Source organism: Nycticebus coucang, chromosome 4, assembly GCF_027406575.1.
Source record: "Nycticebus coucang isolate mNycCou1 chromosome 4, mNycCou1.pri, whole genome shotgun sequence".
NCBI lineage: Eukaryota > Metazoa > Chordata > Mammalia > Primates > Lorisidae > Nycticebus > Nycticebus coucang.
Window position 1 is genome coordinate 22,521,792 of NC_069783.1, and position 24,921 is coordinate 22,546,712.

The 24,921-nt window shown below is 40.3% G+C and overlaps 2 protein-coding genes across 5 annotated transcripts in view; both read right to left on the reverse strand.

Annotated features, from left to right (window-relative positions):
* Positions 1-24,921, reverse strand: part of LOC128584190 (rRNA-processing protein FCF1 homolog) — a 197,117-nt gene that overhangs the window by 87,396 nt on the left and 84,800 nt on the right. The gene's annotated exons all lie outside the window — the stretch shown is intronic.
* The window catches only part of ITSN2 (intersectin 2), a 165,093-nt gene that overhangs the window by 17,355 nt on the left and 122,817 nt on the right, over positions 1-24,921 (reverse strand). For all 4 annotated transcript variants that reach the window (XM_053589134.1, XM_053589132.1, XM_053589133.1 and 1 more), the window contains 2 exons: positions 3,122-3,243; positions 24-130 (listed from right to left, as the gene is read on the reverse strand). In XM_053589134.1, coding sequence (XP_053445109.1) covers positions 24-130; positions 3,122-3,243 — 229 coding nt within the window. The remainder of the gene's footprint in view (positions 1-23; positions 131-3,121; positions 3,244-24,921) is intronic.

Consider the following 24,921-nt stretch of genomic DNA (forward strand, 5'->3'; position numbering starts at 1 on the left):
GACAGGCGATGCCCATGACTCACTTTAGCAGCTTCGTGTTAGACATGATCAGCTCTTTCCAGTTAACAAAGATCAAGGCCATTTCTCCTTCAGTGAGAAAGCCTGATTCTGCCATCCGTTTCTGAAAAACCTAAATTCAAAACAGAACAAAGCAGAGTGTGGGGACATGCCCTGTGTGGTCCAAATCAAGCAAAATCTTCATACACAGAGACTAGTAAGACCACGGTATGTCTATATAAGCATATTCGTGACTGTGACATCTGACATCACATACCTTCCCTACTTTGTGTTGCTTGGGCTCCTACCAAGGATGACTCTGAGGGACTGAATCTCATTAAAAGGACATTCTCAAACTTGTCTTATGAGGATGTCATGAAGGTTGGATAAAACCATGAGCATAAAGCATTTATACAAGTGTGAAAGCTTGCAGAAATGAGGAAACATGACAGTTGTCAGGTTGAGTTCTGCCCAACAGCTGGGGAGAAGCTCAATGAGAGAACCAGATTAATGACCTGGCTACCTACAAGACTGACCCAAGTGGATATGGAAGTCGGCCGACTCCGTATTCCACAGCACTTAAGGATTTACAGAGCACTTGATACGTACATACTATGGATACGCAGATGTTGGTGTGTGTGTGTTTGTAGGATTATCAATTAACTTCATGGATGACATGGCTGAAGCTGAGTCCAGTATTAACTACTCTCAATTGACACAAGAAGAAATGAAGGATCATAGAGTGATTTCAAGGTCACAAAGCTAAAATATGGAGGAGTTAGAACTAAAACTCAACTCCTTTTAATTCTAAATCCAAGTTTGCACTAAACAGCTCAGAGGGGATGACTTTTTTTAAAGTCTTAATGGAATAGTCAAGTTATCTGAGACAACTCTTTTCATTTGCAAACTTTCCAAAACACACAACATACTACTCTACTAACGTGCTTCAAAGGCTCCCTGCTGGGTGTGTGCTAAAATACAAACTCCTTGAGGTTCTCAAGTCCTGGGAGATACATCCCTGCTGACCTCACCATCCTGGCCCTCAGGTATATGCTGGACAGCCCATAGGTCCCTCATCCCCTTTGAATGCGTCTTCCATTTCTGTTTCCTCCTCCTGGCCCAGCAAACTCACCCTGGTCTGTAGTATAAATGGAAAAAGAAGTCCTTGCTGGTGGGGGTGGTCCCCTCCTCTGGGCTCCGGTCTCCACTCACCCTACTGTGACTGTCTGTAACTTGAGGATGGGAATGTTCTCACCTCTTTGTTCTGGACAGTGCTTTGTGCTTTGCCCAAGGTGAGTTTTCAGTTAATGCTTACTGAATTTGTTGCACATGGATTCACAGAATTCACATCAAAGAGCTGGACACACTCTAAAGCAGTGGTTCTCAACCTTCCTAATGCCTCCTCATGCTGCGACCCTTTAATACAGTTCCTCATGTTGGGGTGACCCCCAACCATAAAATAATTTTCGTTGCTACTTCGTAACTGTAATTTTGCTACTGTTATGAATCGTAATGCAAATATCCCGATATGTAGGATATATTTTCACTGTTACAAAGGGGTCGCGACCCACAGGTTGAGAACTGCTGCTCTAAACAGAGTTTTAAGGTTCTACATCAGACTGAAGAGGTCAGGACACTCCTGGTTGATCTGTTCTGGGGCTGTTACTGGATTAACTTATGCCACTGTTTCGTCACTGCATTCAGCTGCTCTGTGCTGGGCTTGGTGGAGGTAAGCAGAGGGGAGTAAGATGGTTGGGCCCTCTGGGAACCTTCCTAGGAATAGTAAGAAGAAAGCTCTACCTATGAACAGTGCTTTTCACCCTAAGTCCTTGACCCTGACAGTACCACTCGCCCTTCACAGCATGCTATGAGGCTGGCAGAGTGGGAATACCCAAGGCCCTGAGTGGCTGAGAGCCTGGCCTGAGGTGGAGGAACTACCCAGTCACCTTCTGTGCGCACCACTTACAATCCCTCAGGGTTGGAATCTGACCAGCAGCAGGGCTGATCCTAGCAGGGGATTAATAAAAAAGAAGGGCTTTTCTTCTAGGCCATCTGTCCTGACCAGGGAAGTGCAGATGTAAACACACCCAATTCACTGAGTACTTAGGGAAAGGCCCAAGGGCCAGGCGGGCTCTGGGAATGCAGGATGAGGCTGTGCAGCCTCTGCTCTCAGGGAGCGCACAGACCTGAGGGAGACAGACATTATCGAGGGAGCAGTTCAGCACGCGTGAGAGAAACAAGTGTTCCGCGCCTGCCTGGATACTCCTGGCATACAGGCCTGCATTTAACATGAAGACTGACTCCAGTTCAGGACCTACTGGGGACAGATGCAGAAGGATGCAGCCTCTGCTCCATTCTGCTATCAAGTTATGGCTATAGGTCTGCACCTGTTGGGCCTGTGTAGGGATACTTGTTCTCTTCAGGAGGTTTGTTAAGTTAAGCATCTTCTCACCTGAGGGTCTTGACGCATTTACTGGAAACTAAAAGCCACAGCACAAACATATGATAGAAATATAAAGTCTTCTTTTATTCACTCAAACACCAATCATCTTAAAATTCTACTCTACTGAGGACAGCTGTCATCAACTTAGAGGTCACTGGTAACATTAATAGGCACAAACAAACAGTGAATATTTGGGAAATATTTTACAATATGCTCCTAATTGGTTTTCCAAACCAATATAAACATTAGGTGAATATTTTCACTGGTTCAAAAATTCCTCAGGGAATACCAACATTTATAAAAACACGAGGTGTCAAACCAGTAGTAGAAATACAGTTAAGCAAAAATCTGAGGTAGACGGAGTCTGCTTTAGGGCGTTTGCATCTGCCCTCCCCCTGTGCTTCGGTCCGGGGGTCTCTACCACAGCTAAGGAAGGCGCTCCGATGCCCTCTTGCTCTCTCCACTCTGGACGGCCTAATGTGGGAGACGGCACACGTCCTAATGACAGACTCCCAACCTCAAGTGTTCTCCAGTGGGCAGAGATAGCATTGGGAAGGGGTGAGAGCCTCTGTCACTATTTGTGGATTTTCACACCAGAAGTGACGCCCGGCTCTGCCCCTGAGTGGAAGCAGCCCCGAGACAGCAGGCGCCCCCAGCGCTTGTCAGCGACAGGCCCCTCACCTCGATGACAAGCTGGAGGTCATCCATGTAGCGCTCTTCAGTCTGAAGCAGCTCGTGAATGTAGCCCTGTCTTTTCCTCTCAATTGGCTGCATTGTGTCCAGGGTTTGGAGATCAGCACACCCTGCGGAAAAAACAGGGTCAAGTTTAAAACATTTCTGTCATCTTTGTAGAAAATAGACATTTATCAGCAGATGTGCTGGGTTTGCAAATGCTGCTTTGAAAGAACCACCCAATTCAACGCAGAGGGCCTCTGACCTCCGCGGAGCAGCTCACACACGCAGAGCACCAGCCTTGATGCCCCTAAAGGGCAAATGAGCCACGTCTGTGACATTTCATCGTCTTCCTAATTCCTTCTCTGAGTAGTAATAACAGAATTAAGGATTCTTAGAAATGACCTCTAAGAGGACAGAACTGTGAGGAGCTTGTGAAGAATCTCACCATCTCAAGACATTTTTGAAGTTACTAAAATGATTAAATGAATCAAATGCTTGAGACCAGTGTTTTCCAAACAGCAGGTCATGCATAAGCCATATACTGGGCTGTTATGTCAGTTTAGTTTTTAAAAATGCTGGTTCAGGCCAAGCATTAAAAAAAATTAAATAGAAACTATCATGTGTGCAGCTTTGGTAGGAACTGTGGACATTTTTAGTTAAATATTAAAGATCTAAAAAGTATTTCTTACTGTGACTTACAAAAAATGGTTGAGAAACGTGTTCTTAAATTTCTCAAAGGAAAATGCTAAGGTTATAAATCCTCAAATTCCCAGGATTCAGTGACTGCCAGCCAGATCACTGCCTTCACCCACAGGAACAGTGAACTCCTGGTTTTGGATACACTGCAGGGATCCAGCCATAGTTGACTCTGAGGAAAATCGCAAGCAGCCTGGCATCAGGGTGAGAGGCACTATATTTACTCTGGATCAATTTACAGGCACATCAGAGCTGAACTAGATGCCAAACTGTGAAATGACATAATTCCAGAATCATTCAACAAGTAGCTGAGGGTAGACAAGGTGAATACCTCCGGAAAGCCTTCCTCAAACAAAAAGCAAAGTCAGTATAAGTTGTCAGTATCTAAGTGGAGTCAATTGCAATAAAATTCTGATGAACAGAGCCAGAGAAGGCCATGAAGAGAGGGTTCTCCTGCATGAAAGGTCAACACCAGCAACTACCAAAAAGATTCTGCAAAAACCACAGCCTCGCACAAAGGCACTGCACGTGTACACACACATCTGCCCAGCAACTGACGGGCATCACTCTGGTTATTGATCCCTATATCCAGGGATAATTACCCGAAAACAATTAGGTGATCTTCCTCACCTTTCCTTCAGAAACCTTTGTTTTCCTTTACCTCTCAGAATGTGTTCCTAGTTTACTACGGGATGTGTATTTCGGTTGCAAAGCCATTCCTGAATAAATACCAGTTTCTTTTAGAGACTCTCTCTGTGTTTTAGGCTCACAGCAGCTAGTACCAAGTAAGCTACAACATAAACAAGTGGCTTGTGTCAAAAAATTGGGAAAGAGGGGTGGCGCCTGTGGCTCAGTGGGTAGGGCACCGGCCCCATATACCGAGGGTGGCGGGTTCAAACCCAGCCCCGGCCAAACTGTAACAAAAAATAGCCGGGCGTTGTGGCGGGTGCCTGTAGTCCCAGCTGCTCGGGAGGCCGAGGCAAGAGAATCGCCGAAGTCCAGGAGCTGGAGGTTGCTGTGAGGTGTGTGACGCCACGGCACTCTACTCAGGGTGATAAAATGAGACTCTGTCTCCACAAAAAGAAAAAAAAAAGTTGGAAAAAAGAACGTATGGAAGCCCTTTTGTAGCAGAGGCAATCAGGAAAGGCAGCAGGGAGCAGGTGGCCCTGAAGTGGCGGGGCTTGAGGGATATCAGGTGTCCTGGTAGATGTGATGTAGTGCCAGCAATGGGAACAAACCTCCAAAGCCCAGAGGTAAAACATGCAAGGATCACGTTGGGTTTCCAAAAGGGATTTCTCTTTCTGATTTCCTTTTTTTTTTGAGACAGAGTCTCACTATGTCGCCCTGGGTATAGTGCCGTGATATCACAACTCACAGCAACCTCAAACTCTTGGGCTTAAGCGATTCTCTTGCCTCAGCCTCCCAAGTAGCTAGGATTACAGTTGCCTGCCACAACACCTAGCTATGTTTTTTTGTTGCAGTTGTCATTGTTGTTTAGCTGGCCTGGGCTGGGTTTGAACCCCCCAGTCTCGGTGCATGTGGCTGGTACCATAATCACTGTGCTATGGGCTCAAGCCTCCTTTGAATTTTTGTATATTTTGTATAGATTTGGGTTTACTGATAGTTCCAATGAAGACAGCTTTGCTATTATCTGCAGATGTCAACAGAACAGCTCAAACAAATTACTCCTGCAAGGGGAAAAAAAAAAATTCAATAAGACAGCTTATGATTGATGCTACCGAGATGAAATCATAGTGCTACTGTCAGGTTCAAAATGATCAAGCTTTTGGGGGGATAGTATTTTATTCCGATCTGCTGGGGAGAGACTGAGTGTTGTGAAATTCCTAAGGCTGGTTTGGAAGTCTGCTTGACAGCCAGATGCCTAGCAAAATGGTGCTGCTCAGAGTGGCCAGGCGACTCTGATGGAAGCAACTAGAACAGTTTCTAGGGTTACATCTCTTACACCAGTGTCTTCCAAATTTCATGTTCTGTTTTCAAGATTTTTGCCATATCCAAGTCCACTATTATTTACTTAATATTTTTCTTTAGATTTACTCACATTTGAAGTCAAATGTGTTTATTGTGTTTATTCTAAAGTCATTAACACAAATACATCGTAATTCAAATAAAATGAGTTCACCCGGGTACTATTTTGCACATCACTATGTTGTGTACCATAGGATATGCGTATCACAATGTTTTTCACATTGAAAACAATGATTTACATTAAAACCCACAAGCATAGCCTATCTGGAATAATATCATAGAGTAATAGGAAAAGCCTCACATATTCTGTTGGTTCTAAAGCTGGACCATACATGATATTAAGCTTTATCAGGATAATGTGGGACTAAATATTTATAGGTTATCAATATTTAATCAATTATTAAAATTAATTTCATCTGTTTCTTTTCACTTTTTATTTTTTTTTTGGAGACAAAGTCTCGCTTCTGTTGCCCAGGCTAGAGTGCAGTGGCATCGTCATAGTTCATAGCAACCTCAAACTCTTAGGCTCAAGTGATCCTCCTGCCTCAGTGTCTTAAGAAGCTGGGACTACTGGTGTGAGTCACGCTAGTCTAATTTTTTCTATTTTTTGTAGAGATAGGGTCTCACACTTGCTCAAGCTGGTCTTGAACTCCTGCCCTCAAGTGATCCTCCCACCTTAGCTTTCCAAATGCTATGATTACAGACATGAGCCACTGTGCTCTGCCCACTTTTCACTTTTTCTTACAGTGACTGCTGGCAATATTTGTTGTTAGGGGTCTCTGTTGCTCCGGCTGGAGTGCAGTGGCATGATCACAGATCACTGTAGCCTCGACCCTCTGGCCTCAAGTGATCCTCTTGCCTCAGCCTTCCAAGTAGCTGGGTCTACTGTGCCACCATGCCACCAGCTAAGGAAAAATTTTAAATTACATATGGGACTGCCTTGTGGCTCACATTACCTTTCTGTTGAACAGCTCATGCCAGCTGCTACATTTTTTTTTTTTTTGCGGTTTTTGGCCGAGGCTGGGTTTGAACCCACCACCTCCGCCATATGGGGCCGGTGCCCTACTCCTTGAGCCACAGGCACCGCCCCAGCTGCTACATTTTTTATGTTCCTCTCCTCACAAATGTTCAATGTCTTCTCTGTTTGCAGAACGAAGTCCTAACTTGGTGGCCAGGGCTCCCAAGTCTCCATGACCTGGCTTCAGCCAAGTTTTCCAGGCTAAGCTTTTGTTGCGCATTCACCTCTGAGCCACCCTGACCCCAGTCCTCGTCACGTGCCACACACACTTCCCACGGCCCTGTGGCTGTTTCCTCCTTTCCTCCAGCCATGGCCTGCTTCCCCATGAAGAACCACCTTCCTCATCCTCCAAGGTGCACCGTAAGGGATGCTACTTTGGGGAGACCTTTCCCGTCCCTCTGTCCCACTACCCCCAAACTTGCCTCCTTTGTGTTTCCATGGTACTGGTTTGTTGTCTGCATTTTACTTTATTATTATTTTTTGAGATGGGAGTCTTATTTTGTCACCCTCGGTAGAGTGCCGTGACGTTATAGCTCACAGCAACCTCAAACTCTAGGGCTCAAGGGATCCTCTTGCCACAGCCTCCCTTATAGCTGAGACTACCACCACGACATTTGGATATTTTTAGAGATAGGGTCTTGCTCTTGCGCAGGCTGGTCTCAAACTCCTGAGCTCAGGCAATCCACCTGCCTTGGCCTCCTAGCACAGGATTACAGGCGTGAGCCACCTGCATGGCTGTATCTGCATTTTAAATGTTCACATTATCTAACTTGTGCCGTGGTTAATCAGTACGGTTAGTGTAGTAGTGTCTCCCACTGGAGGTTGGGGCTGTGGCTAACACACTTCTGTAATATCATCCTGAGCACAGCATTTTGCCCACCAGAGGCTAGGAAATATTTAAGTGGTAGAATATTGTGTTGGTCCTGTGCCTGTTTGTTTCCAGATCCAATTCTCACCTTTTCCCTGGTCTGCTCTGGGCTGATAAAAGCCTACCGTGCTTTTTCTAAGCTTCTATTTTGGCTATGCTTGGCCAGGTAAGTCTTTTGGTAGAAGACTGAAGATTAGAGGGTGGACTAGTAAAGAAAATCCTCCCACCAGAACAGTGAGATGATAAGAAAGCTTTTTGTCTTTGGTAGGTAAAGAATGGAAATGTTAGGCTTGCATCTCATAGAAACTTGGAATTCAAAAATTCCCAAACTTATGAATTAATACAAAAATTGGTCCTTGGCCAGTAATACCCTCTGTAGGGTGTGGGGTTGGCCAAAGAAGATGTACAACTTATCTGGCGGGTCCCACTCACAACCCTGCTTCCACAGGATGTCCTCAGAAAATCTAAGTCTCACTAAAGATGAGCTCAAAGTAAAAAAATTACAAAAAACAAGGAATAAATCTACCATAAATTAAAAAATGAGGATTAGGGCTCCATGAACACAAGAAAATAGAACAAAATATAAATGGCGATATAAAAAAATACGTATGTTTAACATAACCCAAGACACATACAAAGGGTTTGAAACCACAGGTAGAGTCTGTAAAAAAAGAATGGGCAGATTTGGAAAAAAATGGCAAACAGTGCCATAGAAATAATAACTTAAAAAAATTGCAGATTAAACACAAGTGAGGAAGGAATTAGTAAACCTGAAAACAGATCTGAAGAAATCACTTAGAATATAGCCCAGAAAGAAGAGAGATGGAAAACATAAAATGGAGGTTAAGAGACACAGAGGCAGAATGACAAGACCATAGATGCCTCCGAGAGTGGTCTAGTGGGGAGCAGGGAGGAAGGAGAGAGGAAATACCGAGATTAGAGTGCTCGGGACTTCTCTAGAATTGAGCAATGACAGAACTCCTCAAATTCAGGAGGAACAGTGACAGGTGAATACATACCCTTTTCAATAACCCACAGGACCAATTTCAAAAAATAATAAAGAATCTATATTACTGTGGAAAAAAATGTTGTGAATACAGCTGGAAAATCACACATGTAACATTACTTTCAAAGGTTTCAGTTTAAAGAAGAAGAGCCCCCTAATGTGCCCAGGTAACTTCCTCCTTTAGTAAAAGGTACTCGTTTAGTGACCCATCACTAGCATTTGTGACAGCTGATGACTCCCTCCTCTGTCAAATCCTTTTTCACTTGGTCTCTAGGTCTCCGCTCTCCTCGGTCCTCCTTCCTTCCTCACCGGTCAGCCCTGCTCAGCTCCTTTTCTTGTTCCTCCTCAACTCTCCAGGCTTCTAACGCTGACGTGCCCGGAGGGTCCCTTCTATGCATACTCATAGCCTCAGTGCTCTAGCGGGTCTCATGGCTTTGGTATATACCAACACACTCACGCAATTCCACTCCAGTCTGAACATGGCAAACAGCTCCTCTGATCTCTGTGTGTTCTACCACAAGCTCAGGATCTCCACCAAGTCTAAAAGGCACATCAAGAAAACCAAACTCTAGCCGGGCGTTGTGGCGGGTGTCTGTAGTCCCAGCTACTCGGGAGGCTGAGGCAAGAGAATCACTTAAAGCCCAGGAGTTGGAGGTTGCTGTGAGCTGTGTGAGGCCACGGCACTCTACCGAGGGCCATAAAGTGAAACTCTGTCTCTACAAAAAAAAAAAAAAACCAAACTCCTAATCATCTTCCCCCAACCTGTTCGTCCTTCATGTCCAACACTGTCACCCTGATCCAAGCCGCCATCATCTTGTGCTTGCTTAATGAACTAGCTTCCTAATGTATCTCCTTGATTCTGATCCCTTCCCTCCTTTACTTTTTTAAATTAAAAAAATTTTAATTATTATGGCTACATAACAGTTGTATATCTTTTTAGGGTACATGTGATATAGGCATACAATGTGAATTAATCAAATCGGGGTAATGGAGTATCCATCAGCTCAGGTGTTTATCATTTCTTTGTGCCAGGAACATTCCAAATCCACTCTTTTTAATTCAAGTATACCCTAACTTATTGTTGATTATAGTCACTTTGTTGTGCTATCAATTATTGTAACATTCTATCCAACTATATTTTAAATCTATTAACCATCAACTTCATCCCCTCTCCCTCCTGCCCTCCCTACCCTCTGGGAACTGTAACTCTACTCTGTTTCCATGAGAGCAATTGTTTTTAATATTTATTTATTTATTTTCCCCTAAGGGGAATTTTATTGATGGTTCTAACTTCCACATATGAATGAGAACATTCTTGGCTTATTTCACTTAACATAATATTCTCTAGTTCTGTCCAAATTGCACATGGCACGTTTTCATTCATTTGGTGGCTGTATAATATTCCATTGTGCATATCCATCATAATTTCTTTATCCATTCATCTGCTGACGCACAATTCATTATAAATCTTGGCTACTGTGAATAGTGCTGCAATAAACATGGGAGTGCAGTCATCTTCTCTCGATATATTGATTTCCCCTGTTTGAATATATACCCAGCAATCCCATGCTGGGTATGGCAGTTCTGTTTTTAGTTTTCGAGGACTCTTCGTACTGTTCTCCTTAGTGGGTGCACTAAATTACACTGCCACCAACAGTGTACAAGAATTCCCCTTTCTCTACATCTTCACCAGCATTTGTTACCGCATGCCTTTTTTGATGAAAGCCATTCTAACTGGGGTGAGATAATACCTCATTGTAGTTTTGATTTGCATGTATCTGATGGCTAATGTTGACCATTTTTTCATATACCTGGTGGCCATTTGTATGTCTTCTTTTGAGAGATATTTGGATCCTTTGTGAATTCATCAAATCAGATTATTTTATTTTTTCCTATTGAGTTGTTGTAGCTTATTTATTCCAGTTATTAATCCCTTTTCAGATGAGAAGTTTGCAATTTTTTTCCCCATTGTGTGTTGTCTCTTCACTTTGATTTCTAGCTTGATGTGATAGCTTTTGTTCAACTTTGTTTTGGTTGCCTGTGCTTTGGGGGTATTACTCAAGAAATCATTGCCCAGACCAATGTCCTGAAGCAGTTCCCCAATATTTTCTTTTAGTAGTTTCATACATTCAGGTCTTGTTTTTAATCCATTTTGTTTTGATTTTTGCATCTGATGAATGATACCGGTCTGGTTTCAGTCTTTTAGATGTGGAGATACAGTTTTCCCAGCATCATTTACTGAAGAGACTGTGCTTTCTCTACTGCTTGTTTTTGGTGTCTTTGTTGAAGGTAACTTCTGTGTGAATTTATTTCTGGGTTGTCTATTCCATTGGTCTACCTGTCTGTTTTTATGACAGTACCATGGTGTTTTGGTTACTACAGCTCTGTAGTATAATTTGAAGCCAGGTAATGTGATTCCTCCTGTTTTGTTTTTTGTGCAAGATGACTTTGGCTATTCTGGGTCTTTGATGGTTCCAACTTTAGAATTATTTTTTCTATTTCTATAACAAATGTCACTGGTATTTTGATGGAGATTGCACTCATCTGTAGATTGCTTTGGGTACTATGGACATTTTAACAATATTGATTCTTCTAATCCACAAACATGGAGTATCTTTCCACTTTTCGGTGTCCAATTTCTTTCATCAATGTTTTAAAGTTTTCATTCTGGAGATCTTTCACTTCTTTGGTTAAGTTGATTCCTAGGTATTTTATTTGTAGTTATTGTAAATGGGATCACTTTCTTGGTTTCTTTTTTTAATTGCTTACTGTTGGGGTACAGAAATTCTACTGATTTTTTAATGTTGCTTTTGTATCTTTCAACTTTACTGAATTTGTTTATCAGTTCTAACAGTGTTTTTGTGGAGTCATTTAGTTTCTTGAGATACAGGATCATCTGCAAACAAGGATAACTTAACTTCTTTTCTAATTTAGATGCCCTTTCTTTCTCTTGTCTGATTGTTCTAGCTGGAACTTTAAATCCTATGTTAAATAACAGGGGTAAAAGTGGGCATCCTTGTCTTGTTCCGGGTCTTAGATGAAAGGCTTTCAATTTTTCCCCATTCAGTGTGATACTTGCTGGGGGTCTGTCATGTATGGCTTTTATCATGTTGATAAGTTCCTTCTATACCCAAGATTTTGTGAGTTTTTAGCATGAAGGGATTTTGTATTTTATTAAATGCTTTTTCAGAATCAATTTATCATGAGGTTTTTATCCTTCCTTCTGTTGATATGATGTATCACATTGATTGATTTGGGTGTGCTGAACTACCCTTGTAACCCTGGGATGAATCCCACTTGATCATGATGAATAATCTTTTTAATGTGTTGTTGAATTTGATTTGCAAGTACTTTGAGGATTTTTACATTTATGTTCATCAGAGATAGTAGCTTACACTTTCAGTTTTGGGTGTGTCTTTGGTTTTGGTAGGATGATACAGCCTCAGAGAATGAGTTTGGGAGTATTCTCTCCTTAATTTTTTGGGATAGTTTAAGTAGGATTGATATTATTTCTTCTTTGAATGCTTGGTAGAAGTCAGCAGTGAAACCTCTGGGTCCTGGGCTTTTATGAGAAATTTTTTATTACTGCTTCTATCTCCTTGCTTGTTACTGGTTTACTCAGGTTTTTTATTTCTTCCTGGTTCAATCTTGATAGGTGGAATGTGTCTAGGAATTTATCCATTTCTTCTAGGCTTTCTAATTTATTAGCATATGGTTGTTCATAGTAGCCTATAACGATACTTTGATTTCTGCAGTATCAGTTGTAATGTCTACTTTTCAACTCTGATTTTATTTATTTGGGTCTTCTCTCCTTTTTTCTTAGACTGGTTAAGGTGTCAGTTTTGTTTATCTTGTGAAAAAAACCAACTTCTTGTTTCATTGATCTACTGTATTTTTTTGGTTCCAAATTTCATTTATTTCTGCTCTAATCTTTATTATTTCTCCTACTAATTTTGGGTTTGCTTTGCTCGTTTTCCTAGTTCTTGGAGATGCATGGTGAGATTGTTTATTTGAAACTTCTCTACTTTTTTGATGCAGACACTGCTATAAATTTTTGTCTTATTATTGCTTTTACTTTATCCCATAGATTTTGGTATTCAGTGTTTTCATTTTTATTTATTTATAGAATTTAGAATTTCCTTCCATTCAGGAATATATTGTTTACTTTTCACATGTGGGGAGTTTCCAGTGTTCCTCTTGTTATTGACTTGTAGCTTTATTATTTATTTGTTTGTTTTATTGTTTCAGGTTTGACTTCTAGTTTTATTTCATTGTGGTCAGGGAAAATACTTGGGATGACTCCAATTTTTTTTAATTCTTTAAGACTAGTTTTGTGGCCTAACATATGATATATCCTTGAGAATGACTCACGAGCTGAGGTACAGAATGTGTATTCTGCAACTGCTGAATACAGTTTAAAAATAAAACTCTTTTAAAAATAGCAAGTCAGAGTGATCCTATTAAAATGTATCAGATCCTATCACTCCTTTCATTGAAACCCTCCAATGGGCTCTTTTCACTTTACGCAAAAGCTAAAGTTCTTACAAACAGCCAACACACACATACACACACACACACACCCCCAGACACCCACCCCCCAAAAAAAATCCGGAACACCTCTCCTCTCTGCTGAGTCAGACCTGCACCGCATTTCCTCCTTTGCCCAGCCACACTGGCTTCTGCACTTCCCTCAAGCATCCCGGGCACGCTCCTGCTTCAGGCCTGTTGTATGTGCTGCCCCTCTGTGTGGAATAATGTTCAGATATCCACAGGGCTCCCTGCAGATCTCCCTCACACCCGTCAATTCTTTGCTCCCATGTCACCATTTCAGAGAGGCTTTGTCCAAGTATCCTATTCAAAATAAAATCCCTCTGGATGCCGTCCCCCAGCATTCCCTTCCCCCTACCCATTTTATTTTTCTAAGATACCTCATACTTCACTTATTCATTTTGTTCACTTTCTGTTTTACCCTACTCAAATGCCAGCCCCAAGAGGGCAGGAAGTTTTTGCTAGTTTTATGATTCTCTATCCCCAATGCACAACACATAATAGGGCTTCAATAAGTATTTACAGAATATGATATAAAGTTAAACCCTGAGCTGCAGAGGACAGTATAGCAGTATTAACTGTAGGTGGTCAAATTGATGGAACCTCCTGATAGGTCCTCCCTGGAAGATAGGGAGACTTGGCAAAGAAGAAAAATGAGAGATCTACTAGGCGTGGCAGCTCACGCCTGTAATCCCAGCACTTGGGAGGCTGAGGAGGGTAATCCCAGCCCTTGGCATTGCCTGAGCTCACAGGTTCGAGACCAGCCTAAAGCCAGAGTGAGACCTCGTCTTAAAATTGCCGGGCATTGTGGTGGGCCCCTGTAGTCCCAGCTACTTGGGAGGCTGAGGCAAGAGAATCGCTCAGCCCAAGAGTTACAGGGTGCTGTGAGCTGTGAAGCCACAGCACACCTCTACCAAGGGTGACCAAAAAAAGAAAGAAAGAAAGAAAGAAAAATGAGAAATCCCAACTACTATCAGGTCAAAGTTTCCAGAGGCATAATTAATAGTGGGCTGGGTCACAAGGCTCGCACATTGTGGGAGGATATGGAGACTGAAAGGCAAATTATGAATAATAGGGATGAAAACTCTGTGACCCACCATAGTTGGGAACCACTGTTCTAAATTACAGGGCAAACAGGAACAAGAAGCAAGAGATGCTTATAAAAGGAGAGGAGAAAGATCTGGGAAGATTCCAAAAGGTGAAGGACAAAGACAGTTTGTGATGATTAACACAGAGAAGGCTTGTTCAGATTATGTCGTAAATCCTAGAAAAGTCCTCCCCCATTCTGAGGAGAGCAACGCCAGTGAACAATGCTATTCTCTGTGTGCCCAACTAAGCAGTCAGGGTATCACACAATGGTTTTCAGTTGCACTGCAGTTAAGCTCAGGGAAAAGATGAGATTTTAACAGTAAATCTAGATGAATACACTGTGTGCATTTTCTTTTCCTTTTTTTTTTTTTTGTAGGGACAGAGTTTCACTTTATGGCTCTTGATAGAGTGCCATGGCATCATACAGCTCACAGCAACCTCCAGCTCCTGGGCTTAAGTGATTCTCTTGCCTCAGCCTCCCGAATAGCTGGGACTACAGGTGCCCGCCACAACGCCCGGCTATTTTTTGTTGCAGTTCAGCCAGGGCCGGGTTTGAACCCACCACCCTCGGTATATGGGCCCGGCGCCTTACCGACTGAGCCACAGGCACCACCCACACTGTGTGCATTTTCTAAAGGCTGACTTTATAATAATTGAAATTTTATCAGGGCACTGGAAAATTATTGGAGATTTTATTTTATCAAAAAATAGCCTTTCATCTACTTGAAAAATATTTATTAAGTATAGACAATGATAGCATGCTTCCACCATGAAGCCACTTGTGTTTTTGTTTTTGGAAATTTAAATAATTCTTGAACCAATTTTTAAACTCTAACCAATGACCACTGGTAACACAGGGTCTTTTAGTACCTGGAAATGTAACTTGACCAGCCTGGATTCATTTATTGCAGTTAATTTTTTTCCCTTCTCACCTCTTCTTGAAATTAACTGACAACTGTTCTGCCTTTGTGATTTGGAGTAACAGCAGCTCCCAGCTAATGAAAAAGCAGTATGGGGGAGGTTGGTGACTCAAGAGCTCGAGATCTGAATTCAGATCTGAACTTGAGTTCCTCCTCTACCACTTACCCAGACAAAGCAACATGTTTACTTTGTCACTTGGTACACAGCAAATGCTTAATAAATGTTAGCTGTTATTTCTATAATTTATAACATTATGTGTCAGACACCAAAGTAGTGCTTCACAAATCCTTAACTTTCATCTGCAATGTAGGTATTATTATCCTCACTGTACAGACAAGGCTAAGGCTCAGAGAGGTGAGATGGCTGAGCTGGGATTCAAAGCTATCTTCTGACTATAACTACCCACTATGCTCACTTTATCACTCTCTTTAAATGACTAAGTGAATTCTGACTTTTGACAACACCGTTAAAAGTTCTCTTAAGAACATCTTCCATAACCAGTTGTTCTTGCTTGTAACAGTTTAAAAAGTGATTCTAAAACTGATTCTAAATTTTTTATGGAGAGGTAAAGACCCAGAATAGCCAACACAATATTAAAGGAGGACAAAGTTGGAGGACTGACACTACCCAACCTTAAGACTTAGTATAGGCTCAGCACCTGTAGCTCAAGCAGCTAAGGCTCCAGCCACATACACCAGAGCTGGCGGGTTCGAATCCAGCCCAGGCCTGCCAAACAACAATGACAACTACAACCAAAAAACAGCCAGGCATTGTGGTGGGTGCTTGTAGTCCCAGCTACTTGGGAGGCTGAGGCAAGAGAATTGCTTAAGTCCAGGAGTTGGAGGTTGCTGTGAGCTGTGAAGTCACAACACTCTACCCAGGGTGACAGCTTGAGGCTTTGTCTCCAAAAAAAAAAAAAAAAAAGACTTAGTATAAAGCTACATTAATCAAGACAGACAAATAGATCAATGGAACAAAACAGAGCCCAGAAAAAGATCCATATAAATATAGCCAACTGACCTTTGACAAAGGAGGAAAGGCAACGCAATAGAGCACAGATAGTCTTTTCTACAAATGGTGTTAGAACTGTACATCTAAATGCCAAAAAAAAAAAAAATCTAGATTCAGACCTATCACAAAAATTAACTCAAAACGGACAGACCTAAATGTAAAAACTATAAAACTCTAAGATAACATAAGAGAAAATCTAGATGACTATGGATTTGGTGATGGCTTTTTAGACGTGACACCAAAAGCACAGTACATGAAAGAATAGAATAGATAAGACGAACTTGATTAAATTAAAAAAAATTGTTATGTAATAGACAGTCTAGAGTATGAGAAGACAACTACAGACTGGGAGAAAATATTTGCAAAAGATATATATGATAAAGAACTATTACCCCCAAATATGGAAAGAACTCTTTTTTGTTTGTTTTTTGAGACAGTCTCCCTATGTTGCCCTCAGTGGAGTGCAGTGGTGTCACAGCTCACAGTAACCTCAAACTCTTAGGCTTAAGCAATTCTCTTCCTTCAGCTTCCCAAGTAGTGGGGACTACAGGCACCTACCACAATGCCTGGCTATTTTTTGTAGTTGTTCCAACCTGCCAGCCCCGGTGTATGTGCCTGGCACCCTAGCCACTGAGCTGCAGGCACCAAGCCTAGAAAGAACACTTAAAACTCAAAAATGATAATTAAAAAATGAGCCAAAGACCTTAACAGACACCTCACCAAAGATATGCAGAGGGCAAATAAACACATGAAAGTATGCTCCACATCACCTGTCATCAGGTAACTGCAAATTATAACAAGATACCACTATATACCTGTTAGAATGCCCAGAATCCACAATCCTGACAACAGGAAATGCTGGCAAGGACGTGGAACAGTAACTCACTGAGTGCTGGTAGGAATGCAAAACAGTATAGCCACTCTGGGAGACAGTCTGGCTGTCACGAAACTAAACGTACTCTTACCATACTATCCACCCAAAGGAACCACAAACGTATATCCACACCTACACGCAGATATTAGAGCAGCTTTATTCATAGTTATCATTGGAAGCAACCAAGATGTCCTTCAGTAAGTGAATGGATAAATTGGTATATTCAGAAAATGGAAAGCATTCAACATGAAATAACAATTGAGAACTAAAAAGAAACAAATTATCAAGCCATGAAAAGATATGGAAGAACTTAAATGCCTATTACTAAGTGAAAGAAGCCAATCTGAAAAGGCTACAGACTGTATGATTCCAATCATATGACACTCCTGAACAAAAGGCAAAACCATGGGGGCAATAAAAGAGCAGTGGTTGCTAGGGGTTGAGAGGAGGGAGGACGAATATAGGTGAAACACAGAGGATTTTTTAGGACTGTGAAAATTCTCTGTATGATACTATAGTGGTAGATATATGTCATTTTACATTTGTCCAAACAGAACATCATCAAGAGCGAACCGTAATGTAAACCACGAATTCTGAGCGATAATGACACATCTATGTGCATCAATCGTAACCAAGGTACCTGCCTTAAGACGTTGTTAATAAGGAAGGCCATGCGTGTGTTGGGGCAGGAAATATATGGAGTACCTCTGCCCCTCTCTCTCAATGTGCGGTGAACCTAAACTGCTGTAAAAATTAAAGTCTTTTTAAAAAGTGGTTATGAAGACAAATATCTAAGTTAAAAAACAGGCAAAGATTTGAATAGACATTTCTCCAAAGAAGATAGGAAAATGGCCAATAAGCACGTGAAAAGATGAGCAATATTATTAGTCATTCAGGAAATGCAAATCAAAAACCACCATGATGGCTCAGTGCCTGTAGCTTAAGCAGCTAAGGTGCCAGCCACATACACCAGAGGTGGCGGGTTCAAATCCAGCCCGGGCCTGCCAAACAACGACAACTACAACCAAAAAATAGCTAGGCGTTGTGGCAGGCGCCTGTAGTCCCAGCTACTTGGGAGGCTGAGACAAGAGAATCGCTTAAGCCGAGGAGTTGCAGGTTGCTGTGAGCTGTGATGCCATGGCACTCTACCCAGGGTGACAGCCTGAGGCTCTGTCTCAAAAAAAAAAAAAAAAAAAAAACCACCATGTTACTTTACACCCATAAGGACAGTTATAATAAAAAAGTCAAATAATAGTAAGTCGTGGTGAGGATGCAGAGAAACAGAAACACTTATACACTGCTGGTGGGAATATAAAATCATGCAGTCAAAATACTGGCAATCTGTCAGTTTCTCAAAATGTTAAACAGAGATTTACCATTTGACCTAGCAATTCTACTCCTACATACTCAAAAAACAAAGACATATGTTCACACAAAAACTTGTACACAAATGTTCACAGCAGCATTATTCATAATAGAAAGTAGAAATAACCCAAATGTCTATCAACTGATGAATGAATGAACAAAATGTAGGGTTTTTTGTTGTTGCTATTTATTTTTGAGAAAGAGTTTCAACTTCGTCACTCTTGATAGAGTGCCGTGGCATAACAGCTCATAGCAACCTCAAACTCTTGGGCTCAAGTCATCCTCTTGCTTCAGCCTCCTGAGTAGCTGGGACTACAGGCACCTGCCACAACACCTGGCTATTTTTAGAGGCGGGGTCTCATTCTAGCTCAGACTGGTCTCGACCTCCTGAGCTCAAGAAATCCACCTGCCTCAGCCTCCGAAAGTGCCAATTACAGGCATGAGCCACTGTGACTGGCAACAAAATGTAGTATTATCCACACATGAAATATTAATTTGGACATAAAAAAGAATGATATACTGATACATGCTACAACATGGATGAACCTTGAAAAGATTATTCTAAGTAAAATAAGCAAATCACAAAATCCTACACGTTTTGTGATTTCACATATATGAAATGTGGAATAGGCAAACACATGGAGACAGAAAATAGATTAGTGGGTGCTCGGGGTTTGGGGACTATCGGGGGACAGGGAAGTGATGGTATAGGGTTTAATTTAAGTGACAGGGTCTATGTTATGGAATGCAGTGGCTATTCACAGGCATGACCATGGGCACTGCAGCCTCAAGCTTTTGGCCTTAAGTGATTCTGCTTCAGCCTCCCAAGTAGATGGGACTACAGGCATGCACCACCACATCTAGCCAGGGGATCATTTTGAACTGTTAACTATGTTTTGTTTTTTTTTTTTGTAGTTTTTGGCCGGGGCTGGGTTTGAACCCACCATCTCCGGCATATGGGTTAATTATGTTCTATAATTGGCTTGGCGCCTGCATCTCACTGAGTAGGGTGCCAGCCACATGCACCAAGGCTGGCAGGTTCAAGCCCAGCCCGGGCCTGCTAAACAACAATGAAAACTGCAACTAAAAAATAACTGGGGGTTGTGGTGAGCACCTGTAGTCCCAGCTACTCGGAAGGCTGAGGCAAGAGAATTGCTTAAGCCCAAGAGTTGGAGGTTGCTCTGAGCTGTGACGCCACGGCACTCTACTAAGGGCAACACAGTGAGACTCCGTCTCCCAAAAAAAAAAAAAAAAAAGAATGTTCTATAATTAATTGTGGTAATGGTTGTACAATTCTGTGAATATATTAAAAACCATCGAAATGCACACTTCATGTGAGTGAACTACATGGTATATGAATTATCTCTCAGTAAAGCTGTTACAAAAAAAGTGTGATTATGTTCAGCTGTATCTTTCTGGACACTATTGTTACACATTCTTGTCCTTGTTTATTATACTCAGTCCTTGCTGCCTTGCTGCTTCTCTTTTTACACAGAGAAAATACCATGAGTCTCTGATTTTTTTTCTTTTACTGGTGAGAGTAATGGCTGTATGGCCAGAACTACACAACTATGAAAATGGTGGCAATGTTGGTACATGACGGTAGAGGTTAAGGGCATGGACTTGGAAACCAGACCATAAACCAATTCTACCACTTGCTAGCTGTGTAACTTTGGACAAGTTAGTTAACCTCTCAGTTTTAACTTCCATATCTGAAAAAAGAACATAATAAATAAGTAATGCATTCAAGGACCTTAGAAAAGTACCTAGAGTAGCAAGTCCTCCATAAAAGGGCACTTTTCCTCTTTACTTTTTACTGGTACATGAGATGGTTGCTCAGCCAGAATTTCATTTTTTTAAAATGGTAGTGGTATCAGCACAACAATCTCTTTACTCTTATAGAATCTTGTTTCCTATCTTCAGATGAGTTCCTCTCACTATCCAGCCCGTAATTGCTGATCTCCTCAGAAGTCTCATCTCTTCAAGTAACTTCATCAAGTAGTTCAACAACTACCGACATGCATGTCATTCCACCAGCTGGTGTATGTCTGATCCTGTGTATCTTGATTTTATCTGACGAGACCTGCTAGACAAGTCAATCTGGATGGCCCACGCCTGCTTTCTAGCCAAAACCAAACTCATCGTCTTTCTCTGATTTTTCACTGAAGCTGGTGGCACCATCATCCCACCCTGTCACCCAAGATACAAACCTGGGAATAAGTGACTCTTCCACCTACCCTCACATTCCATCAATCCCCAACTCCTGCCAATTTCCCCCAGAACTCTGTTTCATCAGTTTTTTCTCCACTTTGGCTGCATTATCAGAATAATCTGTGAGGCTTTAAAAACATCCAAAGTGGCCAAATTTCAGACCACTTTAATTTCAAGCATCAATAGCTTTTGAAAGCTTCCCAGATGATTCCAACATAGCCCAGCTAGAGAATCTCTGGTTTAGCCTGTGACATCTGAAGCCTCAACTTTCACTGTCCTGGCTCTGCACTTCCACTCTACCAAAAATGAACTGCTTATGATCACCTCCCCCACCCCTGCCGAGATGCTTCTTTTCTTCTCATGCTCTCCAATGTCCCATCCCTCAATACGGCTGACTCCAACTCATGGATCTGGTAATTGTTTCCTCTAGGAAGTTTTCTTCCATTCATCAATTTATGGTTAAATTAGGTATTCCTCTTTTGGTGTTCAGTAAATATCACTGTGCTTAGTAATTATAAAAAATATTTACAATTACCTGCTATGGGCCTGATCCTCTCACAGGGCAATGTACTACCTAAAGCCAGAACCTTCTGGAACTCATTTTTGTTATTCCCAGCATCCAGTACATAGCTTGACTGCAAATACTTAATATATGTTAGTTGAGTAACTTTCCAAGAGAGGAAAGGCTTTTTGGAAAGAGTGTGTTTATGCTATGCATTGATGAATGGGCTGGATTTAGACTCATGTTTTTCTTTCTACCCAAGGGCTCTCAAACCACCCATTTGATTACTTAAGTGTAATATTCTGCTTAACTCTGATACCTCTAAGCATTCACTGGCGTTCCTTTTACATAGACTCTTATTTTATACTAAAACAAGCCTTACTCTACATTGGCAATGAGTATTAATTTGTGTAGTTCTATTGGATCTTTCTATAAAAAACTTGTAAATATGTAAATAACATAATAGTCTATTATTATTCTAAATTACATTTTCCTTTAGTTTTGTAAGCAGTAACATTAAAATCATAATTTCTTTCACTTTTGGGATACATGATTATCTTGAATCAAATCATCTCCACCTTGACCACTTAAAAATTTCTTTTGTCCCCTATGATATCAAACAATCTGCTGGCCTATATCCTGAGAGTATATTAAGGAAAAAGAGAAATATCAAGGACATTTAATCACAACTACATATAAAAATTAAAAATAAGTTTTAAACATGTTTTGAAAGAAATACACAATACAAGTAATATAGTTTGTGTTCTTTTAATAAACACACTTGCATAGTTATATTACAATTCTGTAAAAATAAAAACAGATTATCTCATGCCAAGCGTGCCCAGCATTTGTACAATCTCAATACTTTTAATACTATAGTTTTCAAGACACACAAAATAAAATTTTAAGGCAAAAACAGCACTTTGCAACAATTTAAGAATTTATTACATTACAATAGCATCACAGCAGCATCCAATAAATGCCCCTTTAGGCAAAAATCTCTCAGTATTTCCATTATAGATTCTATTTACATGAATTCATAACTTGGTAAAATTCATTCTAAGAAACTTGGCAAATAAAGCTTTGGACTGGAATTGGCATTTCTTTCTTTACTTTTCCTTCCCAGAGTTGCTTTCTTTTAAACTACAGTATTCATATTTTAAAATGTTTAAACCACTTTAAAACATTAAAATAGCAATTACATTCTTTAATAGTTATATTATTTTAAAGTGACTCTTTAAGATAAAGTTTCACAGAACTATACAATAGATAGGATTGATTTAAATTTTTAAACTTTCTGAAAATTAACTTTGGTTTAGAACTGATTTTTTTTCATTGCTGGAAAAACTATCAGGTTTAATCAAATACTTTAAAAATGATTATCACATACTGTAATCTTTAAATAAACAGGTATTTTGATTCTTTACCTCCTGTAGAATTCAAATGTATTCAGTTGTACCCCCATTTAAAAATTCTGTTTTTCTTATAAACTCTCTCCTTCTAATGTTGTCTTCTAAACAAATTGAAAGCTGCCTTATACTGAATGAGGAACAAAAAATATGTGGCTGAATGAGGTATTGAAAGGATTGCATGCACTTTTAAGAAAGACTTAAACATTATTATATGTCATACAATTTTGTTTCTTTTTTTAGCTTTCTCTCATTTATTTGACAAAATACCTAAACAAAGAGTGATATTTCAGTTAATACAGTAATTTGTTTTCCAGACTGACATTCAGCTCAAATAGCCCAGCATATGACTTAATCCTTAAGTACCTGATGAACACATTATTTTCAGACTGATTATGGATGCTAAGCTCTATCTGAATATCATTCCTAAAAATTTATATTTATCAGTGTAAAAGTGAAGCAAGAGCTATAAAAATACCTTTGAAATAATTTATCAGTATATTAGGTTGTCCAAATCGAGTATTATAAAGTAAAAATGTTAAACCAAATTAATGTGGTTAATTAACGGTGGTCTGATGTCTAATGTTAGGGTTTAAGACAGAAACTGTCCTTAATCTGAACTCAACCAAAAGATGCAGAAGCAGAAAGTTCAGAAAATAAAAGGCAAGAACAAGTAATTCATAAAATTAGGAAGAGTCAGTCGAATTCCTAAGAACCCAATCTTTGCACTCTTATTTAGTGAATGCAGGCAAATCTATTATTCCACCTGTAAAATGACTATAAAATTATTGCTTTCCTATTAATGTCATATTTATAAAAATATCATGATGATGCCATAAGCTAAAAGCTAAAAGTGAGGTGTTCTACCTAGAAATCGCTACCCCCCGGGAGCATACATACTTACCTCCCTACATCCCAATAGTATGAAGTATTTTGGAACACAGACATTTGAAATTTGTGAAGTTTTAAGCAAATGATTGATACTTTCTCAAGTTATAAGGTTATGACTTAGGCAATGCACGACTGAAATAATTCATTCATAATGTACAGGCACATTAACATAAATATTGCACAAAATATGCCTCTAACCGAAACTAAGAGGTATAAAAACATATTTCACTCCTTTTAAAGAACCCTGTGAGGAAATATGACTCTGTGATTGTATATACACTTTTCCTGATAATACTTTGACATTCACAAACAGTAGATTGCACTGCAGTTTGTAAACATTTTAAATTGCATAAACTTCTTACTGATTTTCATATATAATTTAATACTATCTACTGAAATTCTTTTTTGTTTCAGCTAAGTACTCTCACATATATTAGTTTATAATAATGTTCGTTATCTTTAATGTTTTCCACTCAAAGAAATGAAATAAATTCCTATGTCAAAGTAGCCAACGTGGTTGAAGAATAGGTATTAGCCAGAGAGGTTTGGATGGTAAAATCAATCTTCTAGCCTCAAAGAAGCTTGATGAGCACAGAGGAGTGCCAGTTCTCACACATCTTTCCTTCACTCATTCATTCTTGACTAAAGTCTGTATGCCTATTGCAGGGGCATTTAAATTATTCAAGGATTGCTTATGATCTTTACCAAATTCATTAAGAAGAAGGCCAACCAGTGTCCTTTTGGATACTGGGACATGTAGTCACCTGACTGAAACAGGTAACCAGAACTCTGACTTTAAAATGTAGTACAAATATAAATGCTCTGCCTAAACTAGGGAAGATTTCATATCTCATAGTCAATAGTGGGAGCTTTTCATTCCTCAGGAATAATCCCTTTTCAGGTCATCAATAAAGAAGTAACAACTAACTGCTGCACGAAGCAGTGTCTTCGTTAGCCCAAAACACAAAGATCCTAAGGAAACGACCATAGTATAGTGCTCATTCTTGGGCAGCTGAAACACATTAAACATATTCCACTCTGCACATATCTGCTGGAGCAGGCCACTTTCCTAGCCTGTGAGACAATAAAAGTGCCCCCCAAATGTTATTGCTCCTATCGTGAGTACACAGAAAATAGAGAAGAAACTATTTCCAGTTCTTGGTCTTTAAACAAATCTAAATATTGGTACTCATAGTGCCATAATTAGAAAGTAATAAACAGTATGTATTTTGAGGGCAAACCACATACTGAGCCAATTAAGAACTCACTGTGATTAGGACTAGATCAAATATATTAGCAGAACATAAGCAAATGTTATCTGAATTCTGTAATGAATACACACGTTGCAATAACATTAGAAAAGCATGGAGCCCATTACAAACCAGCAAGAATAGTTTGTGCAAATAGTGGG